This window comes from Babylonia areolata, chromosome 23 (genome assembly GCF_041734735.1).
Source record: "Babylonia areolata isolate BAREFJ2019XMU chromosome 23, ASM4173473v1, whole genome shotgun sequence".
Lineage (NCBI taxonomy): Eukaryota > Metazoa > Mollusca > Gastropoda > Neogastropoda > Buccinidae > Babylonia > Babylonia areolata.
The window spans coordinates 43,112,265-43,128,750 of record NC_134898.1 but is presented as its reverse complement, the minus strand read 5'-3'; the positions used below and the strand labels follow the sequence as shown (position 1 = coordinate 43,128,750).

General features: G+C 41.1%; 1 protein-coding gene across 7 annotated transcripts in view; it reads right to left on the bottom strand.

Annotated features, from left to right (window-relative positions):
• The window catches only part of LOC143298201 (anoctamin-1-like), an 82,863-nt gene that overhangs the window by 14,764 nt on the left and 51,613 nt on the right, over positions 1-16,486 (bottom strand). For all 7 annotated transcript variants that reach the window (XM_076610971.1, XM_076610974.1, XM_076610970.1 and 4 more), the window contains 9 exons: positions 13,882-13,937; positions 12,674-12,777; positions 10,296-10,430; positions 9,542-9,702; positions 7,880-7,962; positions 5,352-5,423; positions 4,305-4,382; positions 2,630-2,839; positions 259-407 (listed from right to left, as the gene is read on the bottom strand). In XM_076610971.1, the coding sequence (XP_076467086.1) occupies positions 259-407; positions 2,630-2,839; positions 4,305-4,382; positions 5,352-5,423; positions 7,880-7,962; positions 9,542-9,702; positions 10,296-10,430; positions 12,674-12,777; positions 13,882-13,937 (1,048 nt within the window). The remainder of the gene's footprint in view (positions 1-258; positions 408-2,629; positions 2,840-4,304; positions 4,383-5,351; positions 5,424-7,879; positions 7,963-9,541; positions 9,703-10,295; positions 10,431-12,673; positions 12,778-13,881; positions 13,938-16,486) is intronic.

The window sequence follows — 16,486 nt, the reverse complement described above, 5'->3', positions numbered from 1 at the left end:
CGACACACATCTAAACGACGCACACCTTACATCATAATACCCAGACGACACACATCTAAACGACGCACATCTTACATCACAATACCCAGATGACACACATCTAAACGACACACATCTTACATCACAATACCCAGATGACACACATCTAAGCGACGCACATCACATCTCACATCACAATATCACAATACCTAAATGATGCACATCTTACAACACACACACACAAAATAAAGTTCACACCAGCACCACGCATTCCCTGACCTGCCCTTGAAGAAGGCGATGTAGAAGATGGAGGAAAAGTAGTTGACAAACTGCAGCAGGAACAGCTTGATGGTGATGCTGTTGTCGTACTCACTCTGGGTGCGCAGGCACTCCCAGTCTGTCAGCCAGAAGGCGATGTACCCATACACCTAGGGGAGCAGACACACCCTCATCTTACACAGGTATATCAGCACTCTTATGATATATATATATATATATATCTCATCTCATCTCGTCTATCCCATGACCCGTGGGTGGGTCGTTGGGGCACCATGGATGACTGCCTGGTCAGCTTGCGCCACCTGCATATATATATATATGTGAACAAATCTGTCCCTTCCAAACTCAGTGGCCACCTGAGCCAACACACACTCATCTTACACCTTTTGAAGTACATTTTCAGCACTCTAACATTATACATGTGTGAGCAAATCTGCCCCTTCTGATCTCTGTGGCTGCCTTCACCTCCACACCCCATATCACTCTCTACAATCAGCTTCAGATCCACACTATTTCCAGGTTCCCAGATTCAAACACTCTGCAGTCGGCCACTGCTCTTTCTCTGCCTCTGGACCTCACATTTGGAATGAGCTTCCTCTTTTGCCCTGTCAAATCTCTGGACTCAGCACTTCCCAGTCTGGCCTTAGAACTCACCTCTTTCCTGTGTATCTCTTTCTCCCTTCCCTTTCTTGTCTTCAGTTTCTCCTGTTTTCTATTCACATGTATCTAAAAAAAAAAGGAGTCTTTTATCTACCTGAATCAGAGTTACACACACATGTAAATGACTGGTATGAAAGTACTTTTATTTGTAGGAGAAAAAACAACAACAAAACAAAAAAACACACACAAAAAACACACTCTCCTTAAAAATCAACCCCTCCCACCCCCCCCAAAAAAACCCAACAACAATATAATACAAAATCCCTTTATTCATTCCTCATTAGGGAAACTTCTGTCTGCCCACTCACACATCCAGAATCACATGAAAAAATGATAACATTTATGAACGTTATGATTCATATAAGTTCAGGATGATAATAACTTACAAGACTGAGGATGATGATGATGATGATGATGATGATGATAGTTCACAAAGTTAAGGATGACGACAGGGATGAGAACTAACAAAGTTGAGGATGATGAAGATGATAATAACTCACAAAGTTAATTGATGATGATGATGATAATAATAACTCACAAAGTGGATGATGATAATGATGATAATGATAACTCACAAAGTTGATGATGATGATGATGATGATGATGATGATGATAACTCACAATATTGAGGATGATGTTGAGGAGGTGGAGGGGGAGAACTCACAAAGTTCAGTAGGAGGAGGTGAGAATGTTGATGATGATGATAACTCACAAAGTGGATGATGATGATGATGATGATGATGATGAAAAAGAATTCACGAAGTTGAGGATACTGATGATGATGATGATAACTCACAAAGTTGAGGATGACGATGATGATTATGAAGAGAACTCACAAAGCTGAGGTTGATGATGATGATGATGATGATAACTCACAAAATCGATGATAATGATGATGACAAACTCACAAAACTGATGAAGATAATTATGATGATGATGATAACTCACAAATTTCAGGATGATGATGATGACAATGAAGAGAACTCCCAAAATCAATAATGATGATAATAATAATGATGATGATGACGACAACTCACAAAGTTGAGAATGATGATGACAATGAAGAGAACTCAAAAAAACGATAATGATGACAATGACGGTGATGACGACAACTCACAAAGTTGAGGAGGAGGAGGAAGATGACAATGAAGAGAAGTCACAAAATCAACAACGATAATGACAATGACGATGACGACGACAACTCACAAAGTTGAGGATGATGATCATGATGATGAGGTTGACAATGAAGAGAACTCACAAAATCGATAACAATAATGATGACGACAATGACGGTGACGACGACAACTCACAAAGTTAAGGATGATGATGATGATGAGGTTGACAATGAAGAGAACTCACAAAATCGATAACAATAATGATGACGACAATGACGGTGACGACGACAACTCACAAAGTTAAGGATGATGATGATGATGAGGTTGACAATGAAGAGAACTCACAAAATCGATAACAATAATGATGACGACAATGACGGTGACGACGACAACTCACAAAGTTAAGGATGATGATGATGATGATGAGGTTGACAATGAAGAGAACTCAAAAAAACGATAATGATGACAATGACGGTGATGACGACAACTCACAAAGTTGAGGAGGATGATGATGGTGATGAGGTTAACAATGAAGAGAACTCACAAAATCGATAACAATAATGATGACGACAATGACGGTGACGACGACAACTCACAAAGTTAAGGATGATGATGATGATGAGGTTGATGAGGGCAGCAGTGACGGTGGTGACCAGACTGGCGTTCTTGAACACCAGGTCAGCGGTGAGGGTGGTGATCTGGCTGCTGTTGTCAGCAACCACCACGTCCGGAATCAGCTGCAGCGCCGCCAGCATCGACACGCGATACGCGATCACGCCCACCACTGATATGATGGCGATGGATGCCTGGGGAAAAATAATGGACAGTAATTTCAACATTCAGAATATGAAAAAGGATACTGAACAAAAAAAAGTTCAGTGATTTCAACATTTACCATGATATGAAGAACGATGAAATTACATTTACTATGATACGAAGAAAAAAAAAAAAGAAAAAAAAAGGGGAGGGGGGTGTTGCACTGTGATGATTCACTCTGCACAAGGAGAATTCTTTTGCAACAAAAAGTAATATACAAGACAAGAGATGACAGTAATGGAAGACTGGACAAAAAAAAAAGAAAGAAAAAAGCTGCAATTTTATTCACCATGAATTCATTTTGAAGGCAATGGCTGCCTTGACACAAACAAACAAGTGCAAAAATTTTCATACTCACCACAATAATTTTTTTAATTTATTTTTTTATAAGATGATAATGAAAACCAGGACCAAAAAAATGCAGAAATCTCACATTCACAAAGTGGGGCAATGGAAGTCTGTAATACTTAAAGAAAAAAAAAAAGGTGCAGAAATTTCACATTCAATATATGACGGCAACAGAAGCTTGAACAACAGAAGAGTACAGTCATTCCACATTCACCAGTACAGACATTTAGTACAGTAATTTCACAATCAGGAAGATCATGACAGCGTATGAGCACACAAAGATGTGGAAACGGACAATACAACACAACACACAACACACTACACTACATGACAACACAAAACATGTCAGGGAGATAACTCACCAGGAAGATCATGACAGAATATGAGCACACAAAGATGTGGAAACGGACAATACAACACAACACACAACACACTACACTACATGACAACACAAAACATGTCAGGGAGATAACTCACCAGGAAGATCATGACAGAATATGAGCACAGGAAGATGTGGAAGCGGACAACACAACACAACACAACACAACACAACACACTACACTACATCACAACACAAAACATGTCAGGGAGATAACTCACCAGGAAGATCATGACAGCGTATGAGCACACACAGATGTGGAAGCGGACAATACAACACAACACAACACACTACACTACATGACAACACAAAACATGTCAGGGAGATAACTCACCAGGAAGATCATGACAGCGTATGAGCACACACAGATGTGGAAGCAGACAATACAACACAACACAACACACTACACTACATCACAACACAAAACATGTCAGGGAGATAAAACACAACACACTACACTACATCACAACACAGAACATGTCAGGGAGATAACTCACCAGGAAGATCATGACAGAATATGAGCACACGAAGATGTGGAAGCGGACAACACAACACAACACAACACAACACACTACACTACATCACAACACAAAACATGTCAGGGAGATAACTCACCAGGAAGATCATGACAGCGTATGAGCACACAAAGATGTGGAAGCGGACAACACAACACAACACAACACAACACACTACATGACAACACAAAACATGTCAGGGAGATAACTCACCAGGAAGATCATGACAGAGTAGGAGCACAGGAAGATGGGGAAGCGGCGACGCCAGAACGGTAAGTGTGGCTCCTTCAGCTGGAATAAATAAATAAATGAATTCAACGTTTGCTTGAACATTGCCACAACTTCGTCATTATCTACTTTAAAACAAAAATGCACACACAAACACACACACACACACACACACACAAACTAACAAAACACACACACACAGATTAACACACACACATACAAATGTGTGTGAAGCCGTGTCCGACTAAGACCATCAGAGCAGCAGAGGAGGCAACTGCTGTCCAAAACTATATGAGCTAGAATCTGATTGTGTATTACCCAGTTTACATGCCCACTCTATCAGTCAACTGAGTTTTTGGACAGTTGGTGTTGAGATGCTTCTAAAAGGCCACCCAGCCCCCATGGCTGCAGCACTAAGAGCCAGTGCAATTTTGCCTCCTGGTCTGAGTCACAGTCCTCTACAAAAGACGAAGCAGCTGTAAATGACTTCCCATTGCAGTGATCATACAGCTCTCATTTTTGCTGTTAGCCCAAATGTAAGTTTATGTACACACACACACACACACACACACACACTCAGATAAACACACACACACACTCTCAGATAAACATAAACACACACACACACACACACACACCATCTAATATCACTGAACAGTGAAAAGACAAACTAAACTAAACACACACACACACTCTCAGATAAACATAAACACACACACACACACACACACACACACACACACACACACCAATCTAATATCACTGAACAGTGAAAAGACAAACTAAACTAAACACACACACACACACTCTCAGATAAACATAAACACACACACACACACACACACACACACACCCGTCTAACATCACTAAACAATGAAAAGTCAAACTAAACTAAACACACACACACACACACAAACCAACTTGTCAGTGCCCCTGCAACTCCACCTTCCTGGCCCAGCCTCAGCGGCAAGGACACATTCTACACACACACACAACCCCCCAACCCCCACCCCTCCCCCCCAAACCACTTACCCCAGTGACTGGGTTGATCTTCATCATCTGCCAGTTCTCCAGCCTGGACAAGTACTCTGGTCTGGGCGGCTCCTGTTCACAGTCAGAGGGGAAGAATACCAGGTAACAACGACAGTCACAAACCAACAATCAATAAACAAGGAGTGGAAGCATCGTGGTCACATGCCCGGCTAGTTTCAGTTTCTCAAAGAGGCATCACTGTGTTCAGACAAAACCATACATGCTACACCCCTTAGTAGTATAACCCAACGCGCTGGTCAGGCCTTGAGTGCATGCTTATATGTTTGTGTACCTCTGGACCTCTTTTGCAGAATTTTGCCAGAGGGCAACACTTTTGTTGCCATGGGTTCTTTTTCAGTGTGCCAGGGGCATGCTGCACATGGGACCTCTGTTTATCATCTCATCCAAATGGCAAGATGCTCAGAATGATTTAAGACAAGACACTCAGTTTGATTTTCCAGTCAAACTCAGTAGAAAGGGTGAGAGTGGGATTCCAACACAGACCCTAAAGGACACTGTATTTGCAGATAAGTATGTTGATCATTCTGCCACCTCGCTCCTTGCGCCCAAAGTGGAACCTTCTGTCCACAGGTTCGAGTCCAACACACACTCCCCCCTCTAGCAGACCTTGAGTGGTGGTGCCAGTCATTTGGATGAGATGACAAACTGAGGTACCGTGTGCAGCATGCACTTAGCGAGAGTTTAACTCTTTCCATACGAACGGCGAAAGAGACGACGTTAACAGCGTTTCACCCGAATTACCATCATCAAAAATATTGCAAGCGGAAGGCTCTTATACTGAAGACGTGAATGTTGACAAAGAATACCACAATTCTGACGACGGAAGCTATAGGTTGGGTCATTCAGACACCCACTGGACATCCGAGGGGTCTGTGTAGAGGAGAAGAGAGGACTGGCCGTACTGAGTGAGTTAAGAACCCATGACAACAGAAGGGATGTCCCTGGCAAAATTGTGAAGGAAAATCCTTTTGGGAAGTAAAACAAACACACTGGCAGACAGAAAAGAGTGGCCCTGTGCTGTGGTGATGCACTCTCCCAAGGGAGAGCAGCCCAAATTTCACAATGTAGTGACGAAAAGTAATACAATAAAATACAGACTGACAGCTGTGACCTTTCTCACCATCAAGATCATTTTTGACTCACTTGTGTAAACAAAGTGAGTCTATGTTTTAACCCCGTGTTCGGTTGTCTGTGTGTGTGTGTGTGTGTCCGTAGTAAACTTTAACATTGACATTTTCTCTGCAAATACTGTCAGTTGACACCAAATTTGGCATAAAAATAGGAAAAATTCAGTTCTTTCCAGTCATCTTGTTTAAAACAATATTGCACCTCTGGGATGGGCACAAAAAATTAAAAAATGAAGCCTAATTATATGCAAACTGCATTTACTGTTATATTTATATTTTTTGTATTCTCTAAACTTGGCACTTTGATCTGATATTCTGACCCAACAACAAGAGCAGTCATTATTATCATTTTTTGTTCAAACAGGAACTTCTTTTGCTAAGCATGGAAGTTTTATTTATTTTGCAAACGTTTTGGTGCAGATAGTAAAGAAGGGAAATTACTCTGTAATTAATGCCAGGGGACATAATTTGCTTTAAACTGATCTTTCTCATCTTAAACATTACATTTTGAAATTATACTCAATACATAAAAAGCTTGGATTTTTTTTTTTTAAGTGTATCACAAGTGAGTCTTGAAGGCCTTGCCTCTCTTGTTTATCTTGTTTGTTGACAGATATGTATTTTTCACTTTGACACAGTTTTCCATCATCTCTGTTTTCTCACACTCAGAGGCTGAGAGAAAGACAGAGAAAGTGAGAGAGAGATAAAGAAAAAGCAGATACACTGGAGACAGACATTATAGTGATGGACAGAGACAGAGAAAGGGACAGAGACAAGAAAAGACAGGCAGGCAGACAGAACAGTGCACACCCATCAAAGTGTCATCATTTCTATGCTTCAGTAACCGAGCAGCCCAAATTTCACACAGACACATCTGTTGCGAGAAAAATATAATACCACAGAATACAACAGAATACAATACAGTTAAGTGCAGTATAGTAAAGCACAGCACAGTTCAGTTCAGTTCAGTTCAGTGTACAGTACAGCACAAAAACAAAACAAAAAACACACACACACGTTAAAAACAACAAACAAACAAAAAAGGTCTGGTTGCATACAGGGGATTCAGAATGAGTGGCATGGAAATAATGCCACCGACAAAGAGCAGGTGGTGGGACAGTAAATTAAAACCCAAACCACCAATGACAACTGACCACATCCTTCAAGACTGTACGACGCATGCAGCATCCAGGAGGAAGTACTGGCCAACACCGACAGCAGTGGAAGCCAAGCTGTACGGCACCCTGGAGGAGCTGCGACGGACGGCAGCCTTCATCGAGGACACCGGGCTGCTCATCTAATGGGAGGCGAACGAGGAAGAAGAAGAAGAAACCCAAACCGACACCCCACCCCACCCGACCCTGAAAATAGTGCACATACCTCAGCGGACACAAAGTTGGTGAGGTCCCACTTGTACTGGATGGTAGCTTCCTTCCTCTTCCAGAACTCCAGAAACAGGGTACCTGCACACACAGGGACAAGTCGCCATGTGACCTGTTCCATGCCACATCCTTTCTCCAGGTCTTCATCCACCTTTCAATGAATGAACAATGAGACCAGGAGCCCACTGCATTGCTTGGTTCTAACTTTTTGACAGTTACATGTAACTAAATGCCTATGTTGACCAAACTACGCCACTGGTCAGTTCCATACTACACACAGTTAGTAGCGGGTTACGACCATAGTAGGCTCTTCTGTCCGAACAATGCAACTGGCTCCAGGAGAACAAATGATTAACAAACAAACAGTAAAGAGTGGTAACTCTCTCCACTCACAAGGTACACAACTTCAAGTCAATGCTGCTTGTGCTACCAATTCAGCTAGCACACAGGTAATTAACAGGTACATTGGAACAAACCCAGACACTTCCTTGAAAAAGGAAGTGCTGGGCATGTCCTTATATCGATCATTTGACATATGCACACAGCAGCAATTCTAGAACAAATATACAAACACAAATTAGCTTTTATTCAAGACTGGCATAGCCTTTAAATCCTAAATAAGCTACACAGAATATATGCACAACACAGAACAAATACATCGTTGCCTCAAATATGCCTTGATCTATCTGTTGTACATGTACAGGTAATTCTGCACCTTGACTTCTCTCTCACACAAACAAAAATAAACCATGAACACCACATTGATACACTGAACATACGATTTCTCGCCCGCAATGACATCAAAAGTCAAAGATTTATCCCTCACCAGCATGCCTCTTCACCAACACAAAACCCCAACAACCTTCCCAACATCAAGATTCAAGACTTCATTTCCTTTCATTCCTTTTGGGGTATGGAGGATTATAAACAGATGAACAAGAGAACATACTGAACATAACCACAGCTAGTAAATGAACTGTGTCAGGTGTCGAACAGATTGTATAACTAATGCATGCCATACCAATAAAGCAACCCTATCACTCCACTCATTCTCAGAATGCATTCACACATTTAAAACATAGAACTATCATCTAAAAAACTGCCACAGAATATTATGAAGAGAGTAGCGATAAAACCATCTCTCACATCTGTATACTTTTCACATGTAGTACTATGAAGCTTAAGAGTTCCATGTACTAATTTTTCCAGTGTTGTGCGTGTGTGAGTGGGTGAAGGTGCTTGTGTGTGTGAGTGTGTGTGTGTGTGTGTGTGTGTGAGTGTGTGTGTGTGAGTGTGTGTGTGTGAGTGTGTGTGAGTGTGTGTGAGTGTGTGTGTGTGTGTGTGAGTGTGTGTGAGTGTGCATGTGCGAGTGTGTGTGTGTGTGTTGTTTATGATGCAAGGATGGCGACTGTTTCTTCATGGCTGATTCTTTTCCCTACCCTTGTTGCTTCTCTACTGCAACATGCAATTTGTGGAGCGCCATGAGTGATTGTTGGCTTATTTGAATTTTCTTGACAACTGTTGCTTCTTTATTGTTACATTCAATTTGTGAAGCGCCGTGAGCCTCTCTGTGAAGGAACAGCGCTATAGAAAAGCGCTTCATTATCATCATCATAATTTCAAATCTATAATCTAACAGACAGGCCTGCAGAACACACACCCCACAGGGACATGAAGATGGCGAAGAAGACGGTGGCGCCGTTGTCAAAGAGTCTGCTGGCCGACACGTAGCCACACGCCTCGTACAGGTTCCAGTAGGGGCACTGCACGTCGCACAGCGGGCACATGGTGATGTTGACGCTCCGATCACACACCTCCTTGCTGTCAGATAACAACAACAATGACGATGATGATGATGATAAAGATGATAATGATAATAATGACACTTCTTTTGGGGGGCACTGCATGTTGCACAGCGGGCACATGGTGATGTTGATGCTTCGGTCACACACCTCCTTGCTGTCAGATAACAACAACAATGATAATGATAATAATGATGATGATAATAATAATGATTCCAGTAAGGGGACTGCACGTTGCACAGTGGACACATCGTGATGTTGGTGCTCTGATGTAACACCTCCAGGCTGTCAGATAACAATCATAATGATCATAATGATAATATAGATGATTACTATATAATGATGATGATAATGATTGTCTGATTATCATAATAATTATGATGACATGGTGATCATGATGATAATGATAATAATGATGATGATAACACTATTACAACTACTACTGCTCCTGATGATGATACTGATGTTAACAGTAATGATGATAATGGTAATAATACTTGCAATAATAACTACACTATTAACAACGCTACTGCTACCTATGATAAAAATCATCATAAACATTATTATGACTATTATGATTATCATTATCATAATCATTATTATCGTTAGTACCTGGGTGTGTTGGTGTTCATGATGCTCAGGCCATAGATGAAGACGAACAGACCAACGACAGAGGCAGGGATCAGCATGAAGAGGTAGAACCCCAGCCAGGCAAAGTACAGGCCGATCTTCTCCCCAAAGTAGTACCTGTAAAAACCATGTCACCTGTCAGGTGCTGGGCAAAGTACAGGCCGATCTTCTCCCCAAAGTAGTACCTGTAAAAACCATGTCACCTGTCAGGTACTGGGCAAAGTACAGGCCGATCATGTCACCTGTCAGGTACTGGGCAAAGTACAGGCCGATCATGTCACCTGTCAGGTACTGGGCAAAGTACAGGCCGATCTTCTCCCCAAAGTAGTACCTGTAAAACTAGGTCACCTGTCAGGTACTGGGCAAAGTACAGGCTGATCTGCTCCCCAAAGTAGTACCTGTAAAACTAGGTCACCTGTCAGGTACTGGGCAAGTACAGGCCGATCTTCTCCACAAAGTAGTACCTGTAAAAACCATGCCACCTGTCAGGTGCTGGGCAAGTACCGGCCGATCTTCTCCACAAAGTAGTACCTGTAAAAACCATGTCACCTTTCAGGTGCTGGCCGAAGTACAGCCCAATCTTCTTCCCAAAGTAGTACATGTAAAACTAGGTCACCTGTCAGGTGCTGGGCAAGTACAGGCCGATCTTCTTCCCAAAGTAGTACCTGTAAAACTGGGTCACCTGTCAGGTGCTGGGCAAGTACAGCCCAATCTGCTCCCCAAAGTAGTACCTGTAAAACTGGGTCACCTGTCAGGTGCTGGGCAAAGTACAGGCTGATCTGCTCCCCAAAGCAGTACCTGTAAAAACCATGTCACCTGTCAGGTACTGGGCAAAGTACAGGCCGATTTCAAAGTACAGGCTGATCTGCTCCCCAAAGCAGTACTGTAAAAACCATGTCACCTGTCAGGTACTGGGCAAAGTACAGGCCGATTTTCTCCCCAAAGTAGTACCTGTAAAACTGGGTCACCTGTCTGTTATTGCCAGGGCTGGATGTAAAAAAAGGTACTTTTAAAAAATTTTTTATCTGTCTTCTCAGTCTGGAGACAATGATTAGTTTTGTGATGTTATTTTCTCTTTTTTTTTCTTTTTTTTTTTTTTAGCTGCCCCATCATCTGCACTGTTTCAGTGGCATTACTCCCCGCTGTTCATTCCCAGTCTGGCACTGTCTCAGTGGCGACAGTCCACAGGGAACTATCAATGTTACATAGCTGCAAAACCTACCTGACCAAAAATTAGGAATCATTGTCAGAGAATGGGTTCAGGAGGGGGTGGGCGTGCCATGAATCAGTTTCAGTTTCAGTAGCTCAAGGAGGCGTCACTGCATTCGGACAAATCCATATTCGCTACACCACATCTGCCAAGCAGATGCCTGACCAGCAGCGTAACCCAACGAATCAATAAATGAAGACTGTTCCTTTCACTGTGAAGTAAAGTGCTGATAACCCCCCTTTTCTTTTTTTCTCTCCTTTTTTTGTGTGCTGATTTGCTGCCCACATCACATCAGCTTTCACTGCTCAACGCCATGTTGGTAAGACAGCATTGGTGCCTTACACGTGTGCAGTAAGTGTTTTCCAGATGAAAAACACATGGATCGGTGTATGGATCCAGCAAGCAGGTTCAGTTTCTCACATTTTTTTTGTGGAGTCTTTTTTGTTGTTGAAATTTTGAAATTCGGAAAAATATATAGAAAATCGTAGTTATCAGAATCCGTGCTAAGATTTGGAAAAATTCCTAAAAATTAGGAATGGTTGGCAGCTATGATATAAGGTCACCAGGAAGCAACACACCAGAGGATACACTGCCATGCTGATGATGAGTTCACTTTGGTGGTGTTCAGAAGTGTCTGTACAATTCAACATATGTAGGACATCACCTACTGAGCCCCCAACAGCTGACAATTATTGCTCCGTCACAGAGCCAGACTGGGGTTGATTCATTTTAAATGGTGGTTGTTTGGTAGATGCAGCAATACTCAATATGGGAAAAAAGGAAATAAATGTTGTTCACTGTTCAAACAGCCAACGATAACACAATACGGACAAGGGCGGAGGGGAAGGTTTAAACCCTCTTCATCGTTCAAAGAGCCAATGATAGTTTCAATTTTCAGTGTCATGAAGGTGTCAAAGCATGAAAGACCAATCAATATACCCTGCATTACATCCGCCTTTGAAAAAAGAAAAAGAAAAAAAGAGAAGCAGAAGCCTGACCTATGCATAAACCCAATGTGATGCTCAGGGCCTTGAAAGCCTAACCTATGTTTGTATTTTAAAAAATAAAAAAAAACAATAAAAATTCAGGAATGAAATGATTAAACAAAAAAATAAACAGCAACAAACGGAATTGTCAAAACACAACCGACCTGACGTGGTCGAGGGGCTGGAACTTGACGAAGTTTCGCCACCATGCCCAGTGGTCGTACAGGAGTTTGCGCTCGTTCTCTGCCGACCCTGGTTTCCAGTGGCCCTGCAGTGAGGCCAAGTCATGGTTTGTCACACACTGTGTTTTGTGGTGAGGTGGGTGGGTGACGATGAGTGACTGGACATGATGGATGCAGTAGTGATGGTGACGAACTGTGCATACGTTTGAATTTTTTTGGTAACCCTTTATAATAATGATAATGATCATAGTAATGACAATGATATTACATTCATATAGTACTTTCAAACCTCTCAAAGCACTTTACAGTAACACATCAGTCAGATACAAAGCACACAAGAACACACACACACATACACACACACAAACACACACTTAGAAACACAGTGCTCTAGAGACTAAAGAAGATGGCTGTGGTCTGAAGGAGAATCAGAATGGTTAATCAGTGTGTTATCTGCAAGCATTTCATCACTTATGTTTCTCATCATTCTGTACATCCCATGTATGTAAATTATAAGCGTGATTCTTCTTCACAAGAAATACATTTTAACCAGTTCTGTGCCAGAAAACAGCTTGACTTAACAAGGGTCAATTGTTGCTATCAGTTTTGTCACTGTCATTGTCATCTCAAACAAATCATCAGACAAGACAGATCCACCTCCCAATCCATAATCATTTGCACTGCCTGGGAAGTTGTGTAATTCTGTTGACTAGAACCACTATTTCAGCTTGTTAAAGTTTACAACACCTTTTTTTTTTTTGCTAACGAGGTAAAGCCCCCTTCATATGCCTTCCACACGGTCCATTTAGTAAATCATTATCAAGAAGTAAGAGGTCTTCCTCTTGAGACATGTTCATTTAAATAGTAGTTCTATAGCATAAACAGATCAAGCCAGCAATTCAGAATCTTTTTGTGCTCAATGAACCAAACTCAGAGAAAGGAAAAATCAGAATGGAAGCAGGACATCTGCAGACAGCTTTGTAGCCCTTGGAAAGCACTTAGTGCCATCAGCTGATGATGTATAGGCACAGGGAACAGGTTAATCAGAGTAAGGAATGTACATATGCTTACAAATACTAGCACACAAACTCACAAACCACCGAACTCAAATGTGTCACATCCCCCACACCTTCCCCGCCCCTCCCACAGACATAATTATGGTTGCGCACAAAAGCACATATAATACATACCTCATGCAAAGGGTAGGCAGCTCTGTAATATCCATCAGCAATCATTTTATTCACACCTGCAAATTAGGACATTCATGAGAAAGAGCAAATTAGGACATTCATGAGAAAGAGAGCAAATTAGGACATTCATCGATTCATGAGAAAGAGAGAACATAAGAGATCAAGAACAGTCTATAAAACCATGTCAATGAATCATTAGGAAGCAACAACAACAAAATTCTACCTTCTTCAAAAAGTCAAAAAACAAAAAGCACAAATAACACAATGGTTCGAAGCTGTGTCCCTTTGTTTTACTTGAAACAGAAAGAGTTACTGAATGTGCACATGTTTTCAAGTGAAAAGCATGACAGTCTCCGCAAACATCATGACCTCTCAAGCTCCATAGAGGTGGGGGGGGGGATCAGCCTGTGGTCAGAGCTGAGTGTGCTATGGGCTAGACAAGACTGAGCACAGACAAACACAAACATCTTGGTATCTTACTCCAGAACAACTGCAAATGGGACGCACATATTCAAAGTATAATTAGTGTTGTTACCATGTTACTTTCTTGTCTCAAGAGTAAGTATAAACTTTAGTAGAAAATCCGTTGAAATAATGTATAAATCGTTTATATTACCTCATTTTGATTATGCTGATATCATTTGGGATAATTGCTCTGCCACACTATCAAATTCTCTGGAGGATCTGCATTTGGAAGCAATAAGAATCATTGTTGGAGCTGTTCGTGGAACCAGTCATCAAAAATTATATAGTGAGTCTGGCTTTTGTACACTAAAAGAAAGCAGAGATCGGCACAAACTTATACAATATTATAAAGCCATCAGTGGCATGTGTCCAGACTATTTGTTAGACCTTCTACCTGCTCTTGTTGCAGAAAGGAACCCATACCATACACGTAGACCTCTAGAACGTACGGCACCAAAATGTAACACTGAAATATCTCGGAAATCTTTCTTTCCTTCTACAACAACCCTGTGGAACTCTCTCCCTGATCATGTCAAGAATTGCAACTGCAACTCTCTAAGTGCATTTAAACGCTACTTGTCTGCTAACGATCCCATTGTACCTATATATTATTATTTTGGTGAACATAAGGAACAAATAATTCATTGTCAACTCCGTCTTCAGATAAGTGATCTTAAAAATGATATGTTTCATTGCCACTTGGTGGATGATCCATTCTGCGATTGTGGCAATGGTAGAGAAACAGCTGAGCACTATTTGCTATCGTGTCCACGTTTTAGCATGGCCCGTAGAAATACTGTTTTAAATCTTTCCCAAGAATATATTCAGATACATACTCTCCTGAATGGTAATTCCAATTTCAACTTAACATAAACATGCTGATATTTGAAACTGTACACAAATTCATCAATGAATCCAGTATATTTTAAGTATGCACTGTTCTTGGTGTGTAGGTGTGACTCACTTTTTCTTCTGTACTGAACATGTACCTTAATCTTTCCATACTTCCTGTCTAGTTGGTCTATTTCAAGTATGATTATGTGTAATGTTATTCCCTCTCCATGTGTATCTTCTTCTTCTCTTCTTTGTCTTATTCATTGACTTCTTGTTTTTCTTACCTTTTTCTGCTTTCTGTTGTAAACAATGAATCTTAAAAATGATGTTTATATTCATTGTAAATTCTCTAAACATATTAATCTCCACAGCTGCTCAAAAAAAAAAAAAAAAAAGAAAAAAGAAAAAAAAGGGAAACAATGTCTGTAATGACTGTCATTTATATGCAGTTGGAAAATGTGTATTTCAATATAATTACATTTGTGTAGTGTCCAACAGCCATCAAACGAAATAAACGAATTTAATTACATTCTTGAGCACGATATTAGCTGTTAGCTTGTTGTTGCTCTGCTGTCTATCTGTACATGTATGACATGTTTACTGAATAAAGTTTTGTTTAAACCAAATGACAAGACTGGGACCACACAGTTAAAGGTCATCCACTTCACAGATGTGTCTTTGGGGAATGATGCTCAAATTTTCTGACCAACACTGCAGGTGTCTACCCCAGCTTACACCATACACTAACAGTTGCGGCAACAGCAAAGTGAGAGCTGTATGATCAAAGGTTTCTCCATTGCAATAGGAAGTCATTTACAGCTTAATCTTTTGTGAAGGACTATGACTCTCAAACAAGGAGGCAAAACTGCACTGACTTTTAGTACTGCAGCATAAGGGGCGAGTTGGCCTTTGGGAACAATGCCGACTGTCCTAAATCCCTCTTGACTGAGAGAGTGGGGATGTATTTTGGGTAAATCACTCCACTATAATCAAATTCTAGCCACATAGGACAGCAGTTGCCTCCTCTGCTGTTCTGATGGTCATAGTTGGACATGGCTATCATACATACTCCCACAACCCAGCCATGTCGAGCACAGAGAACTAATGTTCTGCTGACCACTTGACAACTCCTCAATAAATTGTGCAGACACACACTGTTGGCTGTTTGTCTGAAGTCCACTGTTTTTATAATTATATGCAAAGTTTTAAATGTAATTCCAGTTGTTTTAAAAATATGATTCACAATGACATGACAAGTGTTGTGCAACATTGTGCAACATGTTGGAACATTGCTTGTTTTGTGTTC